The 23,132-nt window shown below is 42.1% G+C and overlaps 2 protein-coding genes across 7 annotated transcripts in view; both read right to left on the bottom strand.

Moving 5' to 3' along the window:
- LOC133476299 (adhesion G protein-coupled receptor L1-like) overlaps nucleotides 1-12,246 on the bottom strand; it is a 36,098-nt gene extending 23,852 nt beyond the window's left edge. For all 3 annotated transcript variants that reach the window (XM_061769489.1, XM_061769491.1, XM_061769490.1), the window contains exon 1: nucleotides 11,463-12,246. The gene's annotated coding sequence lies outside the window, so the exon portion shown is untranslated. The remainder of the gene's footprint in view (nucleotides 1-11,462) is intronic.
- Nucleotides 12,247-18,141: 5,895 nt separating this feature from the next.
- Nucleotides 18,142-22,948, bottom strand: LOC133476297 (nucleoredoxin-like protein 1). Of its 4 annotated transcripts, XM_061769483.1 has the most exons (5): nucleotides 22,811-22,948; nucleotides 21,129-21,302; nucleotides 20,515-20,613; nucleotides 19,160-19,270; nucleotides 18,142-19,034 (listed from the first exon to the last, which is right to left on the bottom strand). In XM_061769483.1, the coding sequence occupies exons 1-5, from the start codon at nucleotides 22,849-22,851 to the stop codon at nucleotides 18,698-18,700; spliced, it is 762 nt and encodes a 253-aa protein (XP_061625467.1). In that variant the 5' UTR covers nucleotides 22,852-22,948; the 3' UTR covers nucleotides 18,142-18,697. The 4 variants fall into 4 exon arrangements, with proteins under 4 accessions (XP_061625467.1, XP_061625466.1, XP_061625469.1 ...); XM_061769482.1 differs by lacking the exon at nucleotides 22,811-22,948 and having other exon boundaries at nucleotides 21,129-21,361; XM_061769485.1 differs by lacking the exons at nucleotides 21,129-21,302; nucleotides 22,811-22,948 and having other exon boundaries at nucleotides 20,515-20,753.
- Nucleotides 22,949-23,132: the final 184 nt, after the last annotated feature.

Here is a 23,132-nt window from a genome sequence, read left to right as displayed (position 1 = left end):
AGGAGGATTGAGGCTAAACTGCATCATGCAGCCTGCTGCTATAATAAACTGTGTGTGCGTGTGTGGGCGCGTGCGTGCGTGTGTTTATGGCAATCCTTGAAAACGGCCGTCGAAGGATTACAGGTTAGTTCTGCTTTGAGCTGAACTGGGTTCAGGAGAAGGTCATATTTGGGCTTATATGATGGCTAATATTACAAGGTGGAAAACAATAATCAAAACCATATACTGTATGTATGTTTGTGGAATGAAAGTACACGGGTTAATATTGCACTCACATTGTGTGTGCTCACTTGTGACTTGTGCTTCCCTGCAACCTCTTTTTTGATAATGACGGGAGACAGATTTAGGTCATTCCTGAACAAATGTCCAACATCCATTCACAGACTAGAGCAGTGTGTACCCAACACACACACACACACACACACACATAAACACACACAGTATTTCCAACCTTGACGGAATATTAGATAGATTACATCCGATTTCCAAGTTCAACCATGCCTCAGTAAATCCAAATAAACAGCATGTATCCACTTGAAATGATACTGATTTACATGATGAGCATGTTCTTAGTCCATATCATGTGATAATACGTATGCATGTCCCCACATTATAAGAAAAACATGATACAACCAAAGAAAAATAGAAAGTGAGATACTTTCCTTTCCACTGAAGTCCACTGAACTATCACAACTGCAATAAAGGCCTTAGGACCACAGTGACACACACATACGCACCCCCACACAGTAATAACAGTACATAAAAAGACTCCCTCGAATGAGACCATCTCCAGTGTTATCACACGCGCACATACTGGACACACACTAAGAATTTGAGTGCACATAAATGTCTCATCTCAGCCAGAAAGCCTTATGGCAGCATGTTCTTTTGCTTGCATTCCCCATTTCGCTCTCTCTCTCTCTCTCTCTCTCTCTCTCTCTCACGCTCTCTCACACACACATGCTTACACACACACACCCACACAGACATCCTTAAGTGTTGGTGCAGAGTAAGTAGAGCAAGGACACTGATGGGCCTTGACAAAGCCACACACCCAGTGCCCCTGTTCACAGCACCGCGCTCCCTGCCTGGAACCAGGATGCAGCCCCGGGCCACCGGCCGGCCTACTTGAAGGAGCAGCAATCAAAATGAAAGTGTATGTGAGTAGGCCTGGAGTGAAATAATCACACACAGACAGGAATGCATAGCGTAGGTGTTCATACCCAAACGCACTGTGGCATTTTGCTTACACTGCTGTAAAACCTCTCAAATGTTGGTAAAATAGGTCAAAATCCCCCCACCTCCTTACCCCATCTTCAGAGTTCATTAAATCACTAATATGCAAAGTTTTATATCAAGTGGATCAATCACCATCGAATTAAAATGTGTTGTTTGAAAATTACAAGAATTTGTATTTGGTTGATCCTCTGTTTAAGGTGATGATCCTCTTCACAAGTACTTTGTGGGATGTGTCACAAAAAAGAGACACACTGTAATTAGTCGTCAGCAGAAGTGTGGAGTCAAGTCACAAGACTTGGACTCGAGTCATGAATTTGATGAGTTTCTACTCGACATTACAATATGTTAAAAGACTTGCAACTCGCTATGACTCGTGACTTCACTTGGACTTGAACGCGTTGACTTGAAAAGACAAAAGCTACTTTGACCAAAGCACAGAAAAACCAATACTTCGTCGCTTTCTCTATCTACAGCTTTATGTGCAACTTACTTATTTCGGGGCGTGGCACAAGGTGCCATTTAAGCCAGCACCTTTGCTGGCTGTGTGAAACTTGGCTTTGTGGGATGTGTTGCAGCAGGACTCGCTCAAAGTCTGTCGGGACTAAATGCTGCTGGGTATGACCCCCTATGGACAAAAACAATAGAATGTCCTATACATGAACTGCTGAGGGCATACATGCATGTCCATATGAGCCTGTTTCTTCAGTAAAAAAATAATACCTGTCAATTCAGGGTCACACACTATAATGTGATTGTAATTAACTGTACATGCAGACTCACGTTTGATAGCAATATATCTTTTCCTCCCTTTTCTATATCACCTGTCAGGACTCACGCGGCACTAAGCATATTCCAGCTGACTTTGGGTGAGGCAGCGGGTCACACACTGGACTGGTTGTCAAACAAACTCTCGCCATTCAAGCCGTTGGACAATTTAGAGTCTTCAATCAACTTGGGAAGGTGGGAGGAAGACAGCGTACCCACAGAAAAACCCCATAAGAACATGCAAACTTGGGCCGAGATTTGAACCCTGAACTGTGAGACAGACATGATGCAGCCGTCTGAAATTTAGATTCAAGAAAATTATATTAACACAGTGAAATCCTCAGATATCACATTGTAATTCCATGTTTTTGTAGGATCTTATTATAATTTCTTGCATCTAGAATGGATGACTTTTTACCTCCTGTTAGCACTAAAGATCCCAGGTCGTAGCTTTTCACTCATTCATTTAACACAGAACAAATGTATAAGGGCGGCACGGTGAGCGACTGACTTTAAATTGCCCGTATGTGTGAATGTGAGTGCGAAAGGTTGTTTGTTTATATGTGGCCCGCGATTGGCTGGCGACCAGTTCAGGATGTACACCGTCTCTCGCCCGAAGAGAGCTGGGATAGGCTTCAGCACGCCCGCCACCCTAGTGAGGATAAACGGAACAGAAAATGGATGGATGGAAATGTATAAGCCTCTGAGGAGGTCTGCGTATTTGAGGTGCTATTTTTAGTATTTTACATGGTCTAGAAAACATACATAATTAGCTAAATTAAAATGGTACTCGGTAGAGCACAGAACTCTGCTGAGGCTGAATAAACGTGTCTATCTGGCATGTTCACATTGAAAAGTATGCCGTGCAATGCCATGCTGCTGGCTAGAGTGGCCCTGTTGCTCCATTTCCATCTGCTGGATATTATTTGTTACTGTCGCACTTGGCCCCAATGCAAGTAGAATGCAACAGCAAAAAGTAGAAACCTATTGTATGTGATATTTTAGTGCAGGGACTCACTAAAACATAGCTAATAAACCAACAAACGGTGATCAAAACGTCCTCCCGCCTTTTTCCACCGCAGCTCCACCTACCACTTTGTCCTCATGCAAGTGCACTGTAACAGCGACCATAACGTCCTCGATGCGCTAACCATCAAACAGCTACCACAAGTTGCACTTGGCAGATAGAGTAAAAACAGAACCTGCTCTACTCAATACAAGTGATACGTCAAAGCCAATAAAGTCAGACTACTGGAATTGAGTAAAAAATGATGTAAATCACACAGGTACAAAGATTCACTTTATAATAAAACCAACCAGAAAAAATCAACAGAGAGTAACTGCCTCCTCATTTGGCTGCGGACTGCAGCAAGCCTGAGGGTAATTTACTATAAAGCACAAAGTGACAAAACAGGCGCGCTGGGCTGCTAATGGACAAGTGAATGCGTGAGTGTGTGAAGGGGAGTCAAAGAATGCGGGAGGGACTCAAACATCACGAGTCTGACAACAGACAAAAACACTTTCATGTGGCATGAAATGCTCCGTCCATAATATTTAGGGATTAGAAGTGGATTTTAAATCACTCCACTGTGTCCTGTGTGTGTGATGTAGTGAAGTCTACTTGCAGACGTTTGACCTCTACAGCTCCCACAGGGCTGAGGCCTGCACGCTGCAGTCCGACCACTTACGGGGCTTTAGAGCCTGTGTGTCTGTCTGGTCGATGCGTGTCTCCGAGGAATAGCGGTGTCGCCGCATGTCCATCATTTGTGTTTATTTTTTTTCAGGCAGGAAACACAAGTGACGCTCAGGACCAGGTCAGGAGCATTAGGACCAACATTGCACGTAATGTACGCCACTCTTGACACCATCGACGTTTGTTGCTGGATGCAGTAGGAACCCCAATTTGCACACACACAAAAAAGAGAGCAAATTGCTTGCAGATATATTTATATCTTTTTATGACCTTAGCTGGGAGCCGGCACATTATGCTATGTGCCAGAAGGGCAAACAGAATAGATATGTGCTATCATCTTTTAACATCTTTTGTACACATTTTAGCAAACATTCGCTGCTCCACGTAACATAATCATGCCATAATTTCCCCATTAAATATTGCTAAGCATTCTTGGGTCACTTGAAAAGCCACTCTCTAAATAATAGGTATTTTGACTTTGAGAAAAGATTTCTTTTATACTAAATTTGAAAATTGTAAAATTCAAACGTCACATCCCCTGAAATGTTTTCTGCTGGTTGGGAATCCCTATTCAGTTTGGCTGTCTGCAAGTATTTGACCACCTAAAGCCTTTATTTTCTGCGCCATGCTTCACAAGATGTGGTTTGAAAAAAAATCTTCTGCTGTACGGTGCAACATTGTAATAGACTTGTAATAGTTTTTTTTCATGTCAAAAAATCTGCAGGGAAATGCTGAAAGAAGAAGAAGAAAAAAATGTGTTATAACTTCCTCTGGAAAATGTGCAAAATTCTGAAGAAAAATAAGATCTTGTAAAAATCATCAGCTTTTTCTTTGCAGTTTGCATTTTTATGCCGGAATAGTCATGAGAGCGCATGATATGCTGCTATGCAACAACATTACTCCGCATGATGGGCTCCAAATAAAAAAACAAACCCCAGACAAAAACTGTCCCTATAACAATATGACATAGCTGACATGTTGGCAAATACCCAGCTGTGTATTTCAACACCAGCATTTTATTAATTTCACTCCTTAAAATTGCTCTCTAATTAATTGCAGTGGAACCTTCAGCATTTCTCAGTTCCGTGAAGCTGGTTGACTTTTAAGTAGCTTCAAATTTCCGGGACATTCGGTGACCGACAATTCGGTTTATGTGACATCAGGTTACAGTACTGTCAGGTTATGCGGTGTGGCGGCAGAGGCAGGTGGGCCACATGAAAAGGAGGAAAACACAAAGCATGGGTGCAAGGGAATTGCACAAAGGTTTGTTTGAAAAATAAATCAGAACATCCAAAAGAAACAAACGCGTTGAACGAGAAAACGAGAAGCACAAGAAATACAAAGAGCCAGGGAGAAGAGTCACCATGAAAGACAACAACCAGACAAAGACTGAACACACTTTGACTCACACCAAGGGATACAGCCAAACGAGACGGAACTAAACAATTGAGAACAATCGCTACGACTGACCCTTTCATACCTGTTGTACCTGTCAACAAAAACAAAAAATGCCACACCTGGCGTTCTTATTGGAAAATAACATTTTGAATCCCCACCTATAATATTTTATTGAACTACAACAAACAGGCACAATTGTCAAGGAATAAGCAGATTGCCTGCCTCCTGCAGCTGTATTTCTTAGTTGGTGGAAAATACAAAGAGAGAAAAAAGGCAAGAAAAAAGGAAAGACTGTGGATTTGAGAGGCTGCTGGCAAGGATAGCCCCATTCATTGTACGCATGACCTCAAACTTAGGTTTTTAGATCAGATGTGAAGAAGAAGAAGAAGAAGAAGAAGAAGAAGGAGGAGTAGCTATAGAAGATGAAATAGTAGAAGCTAGGCTAACTGGTAGCATCATTGTGGTTGCAAACTCTTCTCCTTGTCATTTTTATTGAAGTGAATGACTTAGGAGACACGTTCTGCAGTACAAACATGCAACGCAGCAAGTTACTCCTCTATTTGAGTCCTTCCTAATTCCTATAGCCAATAATCAGTTTCACATCACAATCACAGAAGCCATGGCTCAGCTTAACTTTGTGTTGACCACACGCATAAGGATTTGCGATCGTAAGTGTTGAACAAGTTTAACAACAAGGATTGTTGGCCAGATCAAGGAGGGGAAAAAAACACTCATCACAATACCTCACACCACAAGATAGTAGCTCAGGATAATCTTTTCGAGAGATCCAATCATTTAGCCTTTGCAGAATTTGATCAGAAGACGGGACTACAACTAAACTACAGTAGCAGCCTAATGATGAACCATAATAGCAACAGACAGATGCACGCTTTGTGAAAAGGATGGAGTGTGAAACTGATGTAGCTTTTCTGTTTACCTGAAGAATAACGTATCGTCTCAAGGCACCTAGAAAGTTGATTAAATGTTGATAAGGTTCCTCACATATTCATCAAGCTTGTAATCCTACCCCCGGCACGCAGCCGCTGAGATAACAGAACACTGCGTCCCTGTGACTCATGGAGCTTTCTCAGCATCTGAAAATCTCCAGGATTTACAATGTTGCACCTGAGTTTCTCCGTTTTTTATTTGAACTCTGTACATAAAGCAAAGTAGCGGAAATTAGCAAGCGTCATATTAGAAGAGGCAGTGTTGAGCATGGTGTTAACTAAAATCATTCTGCTTCCAGTTTTCCCTTTTTATGTTTCCATGATCATTTCAGACTTTTGGTTGAATTATTTTAATTTAAGTATTTGTCACTACTCCACTGTGTGTCCACAACAACACAACTTTCAAACTCACAATGGGCCTGTACAGTATTAATACACCATTTAAAAAAAAAAAAAAAAAAAAGATTGAATTTCTGAATTGAATTGGATTTAAAATGAAAGCAATAGGAAATATTGTGTTGGACCACAACCTTTCTGTAAAATGGACGAGTTTGTATAGGACACTGAAGCAAGCCAAATATCACAGGGTTAGTTAATTATTCATTTTCCATTTTCCAACATGGGTCACATAAAATGTTGTTAAGAAGGAACAATTTAACGACCACCACATGCTGAGATTTAAATAAAACCTTCTGTGTATTGTATGTATCAATAATTGTTTTTACATCAGTGTAAGCTGTACAATGATACACCTCAAAATGTCGCAGTATCAAACCTTGGACAAAGAACAGAATGGAAGAGCAAAATGTCATTGCAATAAAAAGTGTCCCTGCAACCTCTCAAATGGTTGTTGAAGCCAAGGTATGACAGAGCACATCTGAGCAGAACAGGTCCAATATAGCTCTTGTAAGCAGGCAGGTGGAATAGGCCGCAGCTAGAAAATATAAAGATGGAGTGTATGCAGTGAAGAAGAAAAAAAATAAAGTGTCATGAAAAAGGCCACTGACTAAAGATCACCATCCATAGCATATAAAGCTATATTCTGTAATCTGTGGCTGACCTGATTTTGCTGGTTCAAAATGCATAATTCAAATGCCATCTACTCCCTTTATGTCGTTAAGGGGGGGGGAAAAAAATTATTAATTGGAATGTTTTTCATTTCAAGAGTTGAACGAATAGACACAAGATGAGCGTTTCAGCCTTGGAACCACCTCATCTCTATTTATCATGCCATAAATCTTGCTCACAGCGCTCCTAATTAACACTGTCATTCATAAACATCATTACAAGCTTGCCGGTGTCATGATTAACTCAAGGAGCAAGAATGGTCTGTGAATGATGCACTCCTCCCTTTGAGAACATTTGATTATACAGATTCACCAGAGCATTCAAAGGACACTATATGCGCTGTTGACAATTAAAGAGCCAGTACCAGACCGGTGGCGGTGGGAGCACATATTCAAAGGTTGCACTCTTGTCAGACATGCTTCACCTTGACAGTCAGACTTCACCTTGTTGCTGGACAAGGGGGAGTTTGACTACACAATAAGCACAAATGATGGCAAAAGGCCAGCATTACCTCTTCACCAGTTTGATGATCTCAGGCCTTTTCGTCACTCCATTACAAAGCACTTATTGGTCTTTGGGAACACTTTCATCGGGACCAGCAAGGCCTTCTCTGCTGGCCTAAACACTCTCAGAAGCAGTGATCTGCATTTACAACCTGAATTCCAATATTTGTTCCATAAAACTAATCCAATTTATTCCCAACAGTCTGTTCTCTTCATTTTGTAGCATTTCAATGCCTCCAAGTAGATATTATAAATGTTAGGTTTGTTTATTTTTTATTTTATTTATTTTTTTTGTGTCCATGTGCTGCAATGTCAATCTAATCCGCTCACGGCCTTTAGACCCAGTAATTTGTTTCTTTGACCAATCAGATTTCAAATTTATACTCACAGAGCCAGCGTGCTGGGCCTCGTCTCTATCGACCTGCACGCATGTATACGTTTAATATCTAGCATCTCTGGTGAGTATTATGTATTTTATTTAATTGCTTATGTGTTTGTCATGTTTTGTAAATATAGATTCTGAACTTCTCCAAATGATGTACATGGCACAGGTGTGTGCTGTTATATTGCATTTTTCTATTGTGTCGCTGGCTTCTATAATAGCCATGAACTCTTCTTGTCTATATTTTTCTGTTTTTTCACTTTTTTGCAATTATTATTCCAAAACATGAGACGAGTAACAAGAAACAGTATACCCCAACATAAGCTGCCAGCATGAGGCATTAACTAGCTGCGATACATTTTATTAAACACATGTTGTATCAATTTTACGGTTGACGTTAAAGATATAGTTTGCCCTTTAAAAAAACGAAATACTTTTTGTCATAGATGTGAATACTGTCTGTTTGACCTTCAGTAAAATATTATTCAAATGATCTTGTGAAGAATCCCCCCTCTCTTGCTGCATCTAATGCCTCTAATTTAATTGTAGTTATTAGTTCATAACCGAGCACGGCAGGACAAAAATAGCCAATCAGAGAGTGCAGAGACAGAAGGCGTAACGGAAGCGATGTCGATCATTTGCATATGCCCACCGCTCGCACGGAGGTTTGCGGGGACGTACCGCAGCCTCTCACAGAGTAGACTATTATAGTTTCTTGGCCCGATTATTTAACTCTGATTAGCAACAAAAGCTAAAAAGAAGAAATTGGACAGCTCTCTACTTCAAATCAAGGGTAAAGACATACAGTATAACATTGGTGTGTATCCTATACACGGACGACTGCATGGCTGAGCTTGGAAAAGCAGCGTAGGTAGAGCTCCATTCATTTTGCAGGTATACAGTGCATGCTGTCCCTTTTGGTTATCATTGAGCTACATGAGAGTCAAAAGATTAGACACAACTCTCAGTATGATGCAGTTTTTGATGCAGCCATGATGCAGCCACGACTAATGGATTTTTATCTTTGCAATAGCAGACTTTCATGCACTATTGTAATGGATCATATTTGGTTGTGCAAGTGCTCATACTGTGTTTAAGCTCTCATTTAGATTGACAAATGGATACTGTCACTGTCGTTGTGGTGTTGTTCTATTCGTCATTTCAAACTGCTCTAATTGCTAGAGGACTCAGAATCATTTTGCACAATTGTCAAAAATAAATAAATAAAATAACAAATTGTACCGGCAGTACCACATACCTTTATTGCTCAGTGACTGTTTTTCTCAATGTCTTTATGTCTCAAAAGTATTCTCTGTCAATCGACTGTCTGTTGTCGTACTAGAGCGGCTCCAACTACCGGAGACAAATTCCTTGTGTGTTTTTAACATAATCATCAAATAAAGATGATTCTGATTCGGATTCTGATGTTTTTGAAGTGGACGAGAGCAAAAATAAATCCATCCCAAATGCGTTTGCGTGTGTGCTTGGGTTAAAACAAATCAATTCTCTTCCTTTGCGCCTTGGTTGTCGATATATATTACCCGTACTTGAAAGCAAACCTGATTACGTTGTGTTTTCTCTTCCACATGAACCATGTAGCACACACACACACGCACACACACGCACGCACACACATACACACACATACTAAATGGTGACAAGAAAGTAAAAAAAAATATCATGATTTTGGGGTAGGTTATAGCAAACTATAGGCACACTAATAGAGATATTCTTAAATTAAGACTTCCTTGAGAAAGCCCATCAAAACTGAGCATTATTATCTTTGCAAACAGAATATTTGATGCAGTGCTTGTATTGCATCTAATTAGATTGTGCAAGTGGTCATGATGTTGTGGCCCGCTGGTGAATATACGACGCTATACTCCATTACCTTCACATGCACACAGTGAAGGTTACACATGCAGCTAAAATTCAGGCTGACACAAGAGCAGAGCACTTCTCCCTCAGGTCCCTCTCTCCTCCATCCTTTCATCCTTTACCCGTCTGCCTCCCTCCATCCACTACCATGCAGGCTTGCCTACCCTCCTCTATTGACCCCCACCTCTCTGAAATGGATGATGAACTGTCATTCATGCTAAACGCTCTCCCACTCGATGCTAATCTTTTTCTTGTGTGGGTTAAAATTTGCAGTGAATTGGGAAAAACAGTGCTCACAGATCGAAGTGTGCACATGCAAAGAGGATGGCGGAAGCTGCTGAGAAGCTGCATGTGGGATCGTCATCACGGTGTAACCCTTTGGTGGGACGCTCTGAGACCTCTCTATCTGGCAAGGCCCTGAGAAAGCTAATCACGTGCACATGAATATTTCAAACCTTACCTCACACTCGAACACTCACTGCCAAGCAGTGGTGGGTAGTAACGCGTTACATTTAGTCAAGTAACGTTTTCCATAAAGTGTACTTGTCAGAGTACTTTAAATGCACCATACTTTTTACTTTTACTTGAGTATTTATGTGAAGAAGGATCGCTACTTGTACTCCGTTAAAATGATCGACGTGCCGTTCGCTACTTTTATTCATTTTTGCGTGTGCGCGTCTATTTTTAGACTCCATCTTCGACTTTCGCATAGGGCACCCGTTACGCCAATCAAATGGCATCATGAATGTCATTTGACTCCAATTCACCAATCGGATGACACAAGGCGGTCACATGACCGCGCACGCAGCCTTCGCGAGCCAATTAAAATGACTCATTTTGGGGGGGAAACAGCCTCACGACTGTGATTAGTTTACAGAATTCAAAAAACAACAGCTTTATCATGCAGCTCTTAAATTGTGACTGCTCAAACTTGGATTTCTCAGCCCACTTCTAACTTGAGAAAACACCTTGCGGTAAGTTGCAGATGTTTCTATTGTTGCTTTGGCAGTGGATATGGCGAAATGAGCACTATCCCTGTGGCTTGCTGAAAAAACGGAGGTTGTGTATGGAGTCCATTCTTGGTACAATCTTACACTTATCCAATATTCATCATTTTTGGACTGTTTGTTGTACAATTGTGGCAATAAAGGCAATTAAAACAGATTAAAGTGATTGGGGTTCTCTAGGCGACAATGTCTGTGGGGAACTCAGAATTGATGTACTAACCTCTTTTTTTTTTTTTTTTTTGCATTTATTGATATTGAAGTGTTTGGTGTAGTATTGTTAATGCTTTTCAGTGGCTGTCAGGGAGCCCTGCATCATAAAATCATCAATTAGTGCATGAGTGCTGCCCTGGTCAAGGGTAGAAAATGCATATACGTTTGAGAGTATACCACACAATTGACAAGCCCTACGAGCAATAATGTATTCTATTTTTTTTAATGAATTGGAGGAGATAAACCACCATTGCATTGATCACCGTATACGTGCATGTGCACATGCTGAGAAAAAGAAAGATGGAGAGAGAGAGAGAGAGAGAGAGAGAGAGAAAGGGGCGGGGTGCATCCTCGCTTAGGTCCATTTCTTACCGTCAATCCTCCTCCTCCTCCTCCTCCTCCTCCTCCTCCTCGCTCACTGCGTCTCCATCCTCCCGTTTGTCTGCTCCCCCCACTTCGCTGCCAGTTGCATGAAAACCAGTGAAATCTTCTCTATGCAGTGGTGATGGCGGGTGACACAGCGGACAGTGAAGCAGTCATTTGGCGTCCGACAACAACTGGGCGCCCCGGCACGCCTCCTCCTCCCTCCTCCCTCCTCCCTCCTCCAGTTATGAGGGCTCTCTGCCGGACCTCCGTCCACTCGATGACGTCCCCGCTGCACTGTGCGTCACGTTGGTACCTTCATTCCCACGGCATTCATGCCCATGCACGGTCGCCACGGGCTGTCGGCCTTGTTGTGTAGGGCTCCGATCAGGTTTGCGGCAAGAAAAGACAAACGCGAGCCGCAGAGCCCGTGTGGACCTCCGTCGTTGTCTACACTTCACCGAGTCATGACCGCGTATCTTCCGCCGACATTGTTCCAAGACATCCTTCTTTGCACTTAGCGCCAAACAGCGTCGACGTGAAAATGCATCCTCTCGATGAATTGTGCTCAGGCGCAACAGCAAGGGCGGATGCTCTATCACTTCAATGTTTCAAAAAAAAAAAAAAAAAACAATACGTACGTTAAATTCCAAGCCGTTGATATTCACTAATATAAAAAATGCAAATAAAAACACATAAACAGCTGGAGTCAGAGGCTATGGTTTCCCGCTCCTGGCATCGCCTCTGTTTTCCGAGTGCGCGCTCTCGCTTCATCCGCTGGTCCGCTTGTTGCGCGTTCTGTGCTCGGGAGCGCGCAACGCCTGCCTGCGTGCGTGCGTGCGAGCGTGCGAGTGACTGAGTGAGTGAGTGGATGCTTCGACTATGTTCTATAAGGTCTGTCTGACTGAGCAACAACAAGCTGCTGGGAGGGCAAGACATCGTCATGAAAAGCAGAACGTGGGGTTTGTGTGTGTGTGTGTGTTGACTATTTCTCAGAGGTAATAAAACATGCAATATATGTTTTACTTCATCACTAAATGAACATTTCAGCTACCTACAGCTCAACAGAATGTCACACACTCGCGCAATTGTTGTTAGGCAGAATTCGTAGGGCTCAATAATAACACCGGATCCAATTTAGATTTACACTGCATGGTTCAAGTGACACAATTCACATTTTGTTTGCTCTCAAATTCGGATAAGCGCGTGGAAGTGGATATCTTTAGCTCGGAATCAGGCTTTTTCCCAATGGTAATCCAAATCAAAAAGTGTGTTTCAATAAATTTCTGGGGTGGGGCTGCTCAAGGAATCCGCACCACTTATCCCACACACACCCAGGGGGACACCATTTAGGGGCGCCGCACAGGGCGCCATTAAAGCCAGCTGAGCTACTGTGTGGGAGGGGTACTTCAAGGCTTAAACTATAAAAGAAGTGATTGTATGATTATTCCATTAGGCAGCACGGTGACTGAGTGGTTCACACATCCACCTCACAGGTCTGCGGTTCGGGTTCCAATGTGAGCACCAGTCTTCCTGGGTGGAGTTTGCAGGTTCTCCTCATGCTTGTGTGCTTTTTCTCCGGGGACTCTGGTTTCTTCCCACATTCCAAAAACATGCATATTAGGTACATTGAAGACTCTAAATTGTCTTTAGTTGTCAATGTGAGTGTGAATAGTTGTTTGTCTATATGTGCCCTGCAATTGGCTGGCAACCAGCACACCATGAAGATAAGCGGTATAGAAGATGCATGGATGGATATTGGATATCTCAGTGGTGCTTATATAGGGTTGGGCATCGAGAATTGAGAACCGATTGGAACAGGGACTAACGTTCCGGTTCTCCCGGAATCGTTCGAATTAAAAAAATTAGGTTCCCAGTTTCGATGCCTGCAGTCCGCTGACCCCTAAGAAGAAAGTGGCGAAAACCAACAAAGAAGAACGTGCACAAAGACGTGCTTCTGCACAACAGCGGCGGCAAACAAAAGTGTCTATTCACTTTGTTCAAATTAATGACCAGTCGCCTCAATGTAGCACTTCCAATAATATTTTATTGTGCAAAGGAGGCTTTTGACGATGTGTAGAAGTCCCTCCAGCTACGAGCCTCAGCCTACACCACACGGAACCGCAGTGAAGTCAAATTGGATGAGTGAAACAATAAAATACGTTTATGCCAACACTGAGGAAGCTAAAATAAACCAACGTAATAGCTGATCACAGAATTAAAAAAAAAAAAAAAAAAAAAAAGCTTAACATTGAGCTAAAACTTCACCAAAGGTCAAACTATTAACTTTACATCACAATGAATTGGGACAAAATTCACGAAAACTTTGTCTCACAGTATCACAAACACGAACCTTGTGCCTCATCAGTGGCTAGGAAAGGAATCAATGTTTTCAGAGCATTTGGTTCCATGCATTACTCTTTTTCTTGCCGTCTAGGTTTACTTTCATTTTCAAAATTCACCAGTGTCAAATAACTATTTTAACAATGCTATATTTAACTTTGAGCTGAAACAATAATGAATATTAAGACAATTGGGTTCCTTCCACGCACATTGCCTTTTAGTTCATAGGTTTGATATTGATACTGGTTAGAAAGAACGCCGAGTCAAATGTTCATTTTAGTTTATGCTGCGGGCTGCAAAGAAAATTGATGTTCATAATTTGGACACCCTTTATTTAAACCATGCAAACCTTTTTCTTTGACCCAGCCCCCTAAAAGAATTGGAATAAAGAATCGTTTGGAACAGGAATCGAAATGAGAAAAAACGGAATCGGGACCAGAATCGCTCAAATTCAAATGATGCCCAACCCTAGTTGTGTCCCAGGAATTTGTCCAATTTCACTTTGTTCATTTCTTTTGTTCGGAAATATTTATTAATTACATATATATTTTTGTTCATGTCTATGTCAAAACAATTAAATGCTCTACCATTATATGGTAAAGAGTATCCACCTGTTGCCATTGATACTACAGAAAAAGTCAAGGCTTCTTGTGATTATATAGCTTTGTGTTCAATTAAACAGGCCCAGAGTCCACACTAAGTAAGTCGATTTGTGAGTAATTAAGATGAGATCGTCATTATTTCAATATTCATACTTCTTGTTGTATTTTTCTTTGGTGGTGTGCCGTGAGATTTTTCTTATGTTAAATGCCTGCCTTGGCTCAATAAATCTTTGGAAACACTGCATTTGATTTGTGTCTATCATTAGATCGCAAAGGGAAAAAACTGCCAATGTCCAGTGGACTAATGTGGAGGTTAGCCTCACAGCCGATTGTAACATTTCATTTCAAGTAGAAGTTGAAGTTGCTCACGTGCAATTTGGGCATCCGTGCATGTGGGTGCTTTTGTGTGTTCTGTCAGATATGTATCACTTGAAAGGTACATGGGATTCATTCAGAATTGGACACTTGGACCTGCAGTGGAAATCCAGCCTCAAATACATCTTGACATGCCCCCCAAACCCACTATGCAATCATGACGGTGAGTGTGTGCCCTTGGACAGAGATTGCCTGCAGGGTAAACAAACAGGAAGTCAGCCAGGAACAAAGTGGAAACTAAATCCTCAAATGCAGCAGTGTAAAATTCCTACCAAAATGGTCAAACATTGCCTTAAGTATTAATAAATGTTTTATGAAGATTATAGTTTTAGGCTATACCTTGTTTCTTGTTTGAAATCCAAACAAATCAGAGGTTGGGTATAGTGGTGTTCAATATGAACAAAAAGAAACGATTCCATTTTTGGCTTTGGCTTTTTTTTTTGTATTTATTTATTAGATTTGAACTATAGATTGGAGAGAAAGAAAAACAGCACCATCAAATGGAGTTGATGGGGCACTGCCCTTGTGCCCCACAGGCGGTCACCATTAATAAGGTTCTACATATTTATATCCAATTTTAACTGCTGCCAAAGCGCTATCTTGATTAGATCTGGATTGAACTTGACTTGACATTCATGTAAAAAGTTATATATATATTTTTTTTATTTGTCTATTTACTATTGCGTGTGTGTCCTCACTAGAGTTCACGGTGAGTTGGACCAGTGGCAGTCCTGGACCGAATGGCGCCCTGTGCGACACCCCGAGATTGAGCCTTCAATTAACCTAGAATGCATGTTTTTTGAACATGTGAGGAAGATGGACTGTGCTGAGAAAACCCAAGCAAGCACATGTAGAACATCCCAAGGAGATACAAAAACCTCAACAGGACCTCAACAGTGAGGCGTGTCTGCTAACCGCTAGTTCACTGTGCTGTCCTATATTTAAATCAATAACAAAAACAATAAACAGCCCCCCTCCGATGGCAACATGACCCCTTGAGGTTGGTAAGAGGTGAGCGGGATAGTGTTTGCACTCATCAAAGGTGTAAAAGCAACAATCGCAGATGGTTTGAAGTATGCAAATGAGGCCAATTCACCATGTCACTCTTGTCTTTGCACACGTATTTTATTCATTGAGTTTCCTGCAATCACTACGATAACGCACAGGCGCACATTAATGGCAGCGTCGCAATCCTTTGACGTGAGACGAAGGGGAAAAGCCTTTGAGAGCTTAGAGATCAGGAAATGTTGCAAGGCAATTTGAAGATCCTGCCTGATCGAATAAAAGCACCACCACCATCATCATCATCAGTGTGGAAACATAAGGTCCTTAGGATGAAGGAAAATGTGTCACAGTCAAAAGAAATCACTAATTATGCGTGAGTCATAGACAAGCGACTCAGAGTAACTCTGATTGCCTCTTGTGCGGCTGAAAAACAGGAGCCAGTCTTCATCGGATAAACATATTGTACAAGCACAACATTCACTGACAAAATTATCCTCATGGCACTGAATAATTCATAGGCGTCTCAGATCTCAGACTAAACATGACATGTTTTGATTGCATGGTGCAAATGGCTCACGTTATACTTCAACATGATTCTTGTAACCACTTCCCCATTTACGGCTATGCGACTTGGCTCACAATCAACATGGCAGCTCAACTGAAATTAGCATTGGTTCGTGTTAATACTGTTTGGGGCCGTTTGCTTTACTTTAATTGGTGGATAGTAAATCAATACACACTCTTGTTAGAAGTGAGTGCAAAGCCATTTCTGTAAATAAGAAAGCAATGTAATCACACTATCATCAGACTGGCAACTACATCAACAGAAGTCTTTATCTTTGAACAAATAAGGGTTTGGTTGTCTGGGGGGGAACTGTTGTGGGTGGTGCCAGTTGTAACGTCTGACAGAAAACATTTAACTACTGACAAGAGTATCCAGTTGTAAGGCCAAACAATAATGCTAGGTAGTGGTAGGAGTAGGAGTCCTCCCCCCCCCTTGCTTAGTGACTACTGTAATACTGTGAGAGGGCCAGGGCAGGAAAAAGTCTAAAGTGGAGTATGACAATACGACAAATTTGAGCATTTTTCCCTTGTAATCAAAGTCAGCAAAGGCCCAATTCTCTGATGTCCTGAGAGATTATCCTGTGGTGTGTGGTGTTAAGACTGATATTATCCTTTCCGATCTGTTTAAAAAAAACAAAAAAAAATTTATGATCTCAATGTCTTATGAGTGTGGAGAACATTAACTAGTAAAAGAGTGCAGGTACTAGACTGGCCTGCCAGCAGTCCAGACCTGGCTCCCATTGAAAATGTGTGGCGCATTTACTGTACTTATGCGTGTAGTGTGCTGTGTTGGTCATCTCAAGCACAACACACACTATAAGAGCAGTATGAAAATGCACAGTGATTTTTTTTCCTCATTGTGTCGGGGTCTCTCAACTTTAAAAAATCGGTTAAAATGTTTTACAAAATCGCTAACTGTCATTAATAAGAATAGTTTTCTATAGGTAATGCAACACCCCTCCACAGTTGCATAGATGTCGATAGTTGTTGCATCACAAATATTATTATGTTATCATTCTATTATGCTGAAATAATGAAATCTGTTTAATAAAGTAATAGTGTGGATATATATATTTATTTATTTATTTATAAATGCAGTGCCAAAGGTGATCAATAAGCAATATTCGGATTAGGATTTCCATTTCCCTCATTTGGCTAATGCAAGTCATCTTGATTGACACGGTCAACAATATATTGCATAGGGTTACGTATAAAGCAGTAATTCCCAACCAGGGTGCCGTGAGAGATCATCAGGGTTGATGCGGGAAATTATCCAGTTTTACTTCAATTGTCTGAAAATTCTTATTTATTGATTAGAAATCTTTGAAGCATGTATCTATGCCAGCAACAAATGGTGACAGGTAGACCAATTAAGTGCTCTTCCATTAGTTGGCAGAAGGTATCGTAAACTTGTGTATCCACCTGTCGCCTTTCATAACACAGAATAGATCAGGGTTCCTGCGAGCTATCTCAGCTTTATGTTCATCTAAACAGACCCGGATTTCATTCTGTGGAAGTACATTTTTGAGCAAATTAAGACAAGATCATCGTTATTTTAGCATTCATACTTTTCGTGCCATTTCTTTTAGGTGGCGTGCTGTTAGATTTTTGGAATGTAAAATGGGTGCCTTAACTCAATAAAGGATGGGCAACACTGGTATAAAGCGTTTCCAGAGGCTCCAAGATACCTGTGCTGTGGCTAGACTCACAATGGCATGAGATTTGGCCGCTGACAGCAGGGAGGTGATTTGAATTGCAATGAAACAATCATGAATAAAAATGCTGACACAAACTACTGGCACGTTTACAAGCAATACAGCCAGAATGTGTTTATTTTTTATTACAGTACACATAAATCTATCGGTTTCACCAATTGAAACAATTCAGTGCAATTTTATCTCTACTGACACAAGTGACAGTTTCGTGTCGATTTGCATTAGAATAATGCATCAATGCATACAGAAAAGTTATAGCCCAAAATGTCAACTTGGTCTTGACCTAAATGTCTCCCAAAAGACCTCACCTGATCTAATGATGATCGCTGGCTGAAATAAAGAATTGAAGAAAAGAATTATAGAATCCATCCATTTTCTGAGCCGCTTCTCCTCACTAGGGTCGCGGGCGTGCTGGAGCCTATCCCAGCTGTCATCGGGCAGGAGGCGGGGCACACCCTGAACTGGTTGCCAGCCAATCGCAGGGCAGAATTATTGAATGATACACTCATTATTCTTTTTGCTATAATCCTACTTAAAGACCTTCAGTCAACCCAATGTGACAAATCCACTCCTTTGGAGAGGTCAATGTGGCATCTTTGCAGAAACCATCTCAGTCAATATTTTGTTGGTACTTTCCTTGTCACCATGGCGACCCAACTCCTTTTCCATCCGCCTCTGCATCATCATCTCTACCTGCACCCCAGCCTCTTTTTTTTTTGTTCCTTTTCTTCTCATCCTCCACCTTGTACTTGAGTCTTCTCAGGGGGTCAGTGAAGCTGCGCATGGGCTTCCCCTGAAAGTCCTCAGTGATCATGAAGTTCCTGTCAATTAGCTCTGCCGCTTCTCGCCAGTTGCTGTAGCAGTCCGGACCGAGGCGGAGGATCTCATCCACTGCGTTCGGGATGAGGACAGAGCAGTCGGGACGCAGGACCACCACAGTGGGAAGCTCCTTGACGTTAAACTTGTCCTCCAGCTGCCTGTGGACACGCAATGGTGCTCACAGTGGCACATGATGAATAGACTTAGCCAGCTGAGTGTGTTTACATTCTAATCTTCTTAACCAGCAGGACGTTTATGCTACCTTTTGGACTGTACCACTCACCTCCGGTAGGGGTCCTCATAGGTGAGGAACAGGCACTTTTTGGGCAGCTCTTGGAGGAAGTCGTTTTGATGTCCCTCAGATTTGTCCAAACTCACATGTAACACATAAATACTTGTTCAATAAATACTCTAACAAATGAATAAATGTATGCATGAATGAACTGACGGAAGGATAAATGATAAGATGGGTGAATGGAAGAACGAATGGATTGGTAGATGGGTAGACATTACTGATGGTGTGTGTAAAGGTACATTTGCCTGACTTGGGTGCAGTCACTTCTAACTCAGTGATGGTGTGAGTGTGAACGGTTGTCCATCTCTATATGTGCCCTGCGATTGACTGGTGACCAGTGCAGGGTGTAGTTCGCCGTTTGCTGAAAGTCAGCTGGGATCGGCTCCAGCTCCCTGCAACCTCCAACAGGATAAGCGGTGCAGAAAATGGATGGATGGATGAAGACATTTACAGGAGTGAGGATGTTTGCCGAATGAATTAACAGATGGTTGGATTGATGAAGGAATTGCTCGATCGATCGATCGATGGATCCATTCATTCATTCAAATGGATGGATGGCTGGAGGGCCCTCCTGTGTTGAGTTGTGTAGCATGTTAGTGCTTGTGCGGGGTTTCGCCATCACTTTCGCTTCCTCTCACATTTGAAAAACATTCATGTTAGGTTAACTGAAGAGTCCAAATGGTCCATATGTGTGAATGTGAACGTCTCTTTGTCTTTGTGTGAGCTGCAAATGGCAGTCCAGGGTGGACCCCACCTCCAACCCAAGCTCAGCGGCAACAAAATCCAGCTCACCCGCGACCCTCATGAGGATATACTGTATAGAAAGATGGATGGACGGATTCCGATTCAACATTCATCATTTCCCATTTCCAAAGGATACAGTGGGATTATTGTACAACCTGCTTAAATATCCATCCATCCATTATCTGAGCCGCTTCTCCTCACTAGGGTCGCGGGCGTGCTGGAGCCTATCCCAGCTCTCATCGGGCAGGAGGCGGGGTACACTCTGAACTGGTTGCCAGCCAATCGCAGGGCACATAGAAACAAACAACCATTCGCACTCACAGTCATGCCTACGGGCAATTTAGAGTCTCCAATTAATGCATGTTTTTGGGATGTGGGAGGAAACCGGAGTGCCCGGAGAAAACCCACGCAGGCACGGGGAGAACATGCAAACTCCACACAGGCGGAGACAGGGATTGAACCCGGGTCCTCAGAACTGTGAGGCTGACGCTCTAACCAGTCGGCCACCGTGCCGCTGCTTAAATATCGCTTGTGGTAATGAACTGTGGTCCATGTACAGTATATTGAGGTTTGTAATGTACAATGTGTGTCTGCTCTACCTGATGTACAGGAGGACCAGCTGGGCAGAGCGATCCACATAGAACTCATCCGTCAAACGTGTGAAGAAGTCGCCGAGTTTGGGTGCAAACTCCTGACATCTGTCGCATGCAGCAGAAGCAAAGAAGAGCATCAGGATGCGGTTCTGCAGGCGAATGGCAATCTCATGTTCAGTGTCCAGCTCGTCCTGGTCCCTGTTGTTCTTCACCAGGACCCGATCAACGAACAGGTCCACCATCATGAACGGTCTCAGGATGGTGCGCTACAGAGAACCTATGGGCGTTTGTTTTATCAGCACCATGAAAACAATGCAACATAGCATGTGACAAAGGGGAAATGAAGAGACCTGATCGCTGGGTTGTGTCGTTCAAAGGCAGTCTTTGAAATGAACCAATGAGTCTCCTCGCTGTCATTCTCATAGAGCTCCCATTAATCACATGAGCACATCTCGCTTGGCGTTAAATCTGATAATCCTTATTCTTGCCTCCCTCTATCTCACAGTTGCAAATCCAAAAAGAGAACAACCTTTTTTGCCCCCTCTTATCTCCTCTTCCTGAGTGGAATCATTCCCAAGTCTGTCTCTTCAAATCACCTTCTCACAAACTGTCTCCTTCACCTTGATTGCTGTTCACTCCTGTGTCCTTTTTGCGTGTCTGTCTGCGTTGCACCTCCTCTCTTGTGTCTGTCTGGGAGGGGTTGGGATAAGGTGACAGAGGGACATAACGTGTGTGCGTGCGTGTGTCTCAACAGGAAGCGATGAATGCAAAGCAGGAGGCCGCAGATGTGACCCCTGCAAATGATAAAATAAGCCAGTGAATAGCTTAGAACTAATGGAGGTAACAGTAACATTCGCACACTGCAACTATAATTCCTTGTTTTCTATCATCCAGGTTTACATTTTTTAAAATTATTAATTCCTGTAACGTGAAAATAGCAATGTCTCATACAATTGACAAACCAATTTTGTAAATTTAAATGAGTAAATGTTTTTGCCAAGTATATAAAATGAGGCTCCAAAATCTTGAAAAACTTTGAGGGCGTGTCCACTGAATGCGCTGAAAACACTAACTTCAGCTATCAAATACAAATGTTACAGTATGTGCTCAAATGTCTGCAGTGAGAGCCACAGGCTGAATAACGTGGCCCGCTGTGTTGTTGTTGTGCTGTTATGTGGACCCACACACAACACAAAACCGAGGGAGGCTTATTGGCCGACGCCGGTCCGGGGCCCTCGGGTTACCGGGCGAGGGAACCAGTGAGCGAGCAAGCGCCGGAAAGACACTGATGGAATGACAGCACTCCATACTTATATAGTGACTCAGAAAGCCCAAGTGTGTCCTTGGGCTAGGTTTTTGCCACGCCCCCAAAAATGCTGACAACTGAAACGGTGAAAAAGAATTTCACGCCATAGCTCAACAATTCAGGACTAAATTGTTCTCAATCTTTGCACGGTTTCAGCAATTCAAACATATTTTATGTATTTAGATACAAATCACTGAAATCACTTTACAGTGCAGGTGTCAAACCCATGGCCCGGGGGCCAGATCCGGCCCGTGACATAATTTTAAGTGGCCCGCAAAAGCAAATCACATACGTCCGCTTCATATCTCTTGCTGAAATACCAAAACTACCAATTGTCTTCACTTTTGGTAACATTCAGCTATTGTAAGAATTTCTTTGTAACCAATTCCACTTTTAAAATAAAATGAAATAATAGTTGAATAACTTTTTTTACTGACTTCTGATTTCATAACTAGTTATATAAATAAGGCCGGTACCGGCCCTGGTATCGGTATTCACCCTTCCCAATTAAGTCATAACGGCCCTCCGAGGGAAACCATAACTACGATGTGGCCCGCGACAAAAATGACTTTGACACCCCTGCTTTACAGGATCTTTAAATAACACGTAAAATAACAACAAATGCAAAATTCAACTCAACCTTTAAGAATATCCAGTGGGTTCTAGAAAGACCTTAAACTACATACTGTATATTCACATTCAGAGTCCACCCAAGGCATAAGGGAACTAGGCACCTCCTTAGGGCCACTCGAGGCCCCAAGAGACTGAAGTCATATTTTTTAGTTTACATTTTCCCTTTTTTTCTCAATTAGTCCTTGTACTTTGTTTTGCACTCTCAAAGCGAGTTTTAATTTTATTTTATGATACTCATTATAATCTCTCAAGCGGAAAATCAACAATGAATGATCAATAATCAGTATTATTGGCCAAAATTGAGGACCCCAAAATCTAATTTTGCTTCTGATGCTACGTAGGCTTGGGTTGGCTCTGTTTTACCTTCTCTTCTTAAGGGCAGGTGCCAGCACCTGCAAAAGCATTCTTAAGGGTGCACTTATTGCACGTATTTGAATCTTCTTGTAATACTGCTCTCTACCAACAATATTAACAGTGAGTCCTTTTCAGTGTATGATGGAGTCAAGCCTTCAATCTTCCCCTAGACATCGGAGTTTTCTCGCCCAATCTATAAGGCTTGAGCTGGGTTTGCGAGGGAATGCCAGATCAAGCTGAAATAAACACCCCTTTAAACCAGCGAGTAGCAGTGGTCAATTACAAAGCTAGAAAATCAAACTAATGTGGAGGAGTGGTGGCGGGGAATCAG

This window comes from Phyllopteryx taeniolatus, chromosome 4 (assembly GCF_024500385.1).
Source record: "Phyllopteryx taeniolatus isolate TA_2022b chromosome 4, UOR_Ptae_1.2, whole genome shotgun sequence".
Taxonomy (NCBI): Eukaryota; Metazoa; Chordata; class Actinopteri; order Syngnathiformes; family Syngnathidae; genus Phyllopteryx; species Phyllopteryx taeniolatus.
Note: the sequence above shows the minus strand (reverse complement) of the source record. Positions and strands in the feature narration are given on the sequence as shown.

Bases quoted from the DNA above. Each gene is read 5' to 3' on its own strand.
- LOC133476297 (XM_061769482.1), bottom strand. From the start codon at position 21,361: ATGTTACTGTTACCTCCATTAGTTCTAAGCTATTCACTGGCTTATTTT. The intron at 19,271-20,514 runs GTAGAGCAGACA...TTATTGAACAAG, and splicing joins CTGGTCCTCCTGTACATCAG to TATTTATGTGTTACATGTGA. The intron at 19,035-19,159 runs GTGAGTGGTACA...GCGTGTCCACAG, and splicing joins TATGAGGACCCCTACCGGAG to GCAGCTGGAGGACAAGTTTA.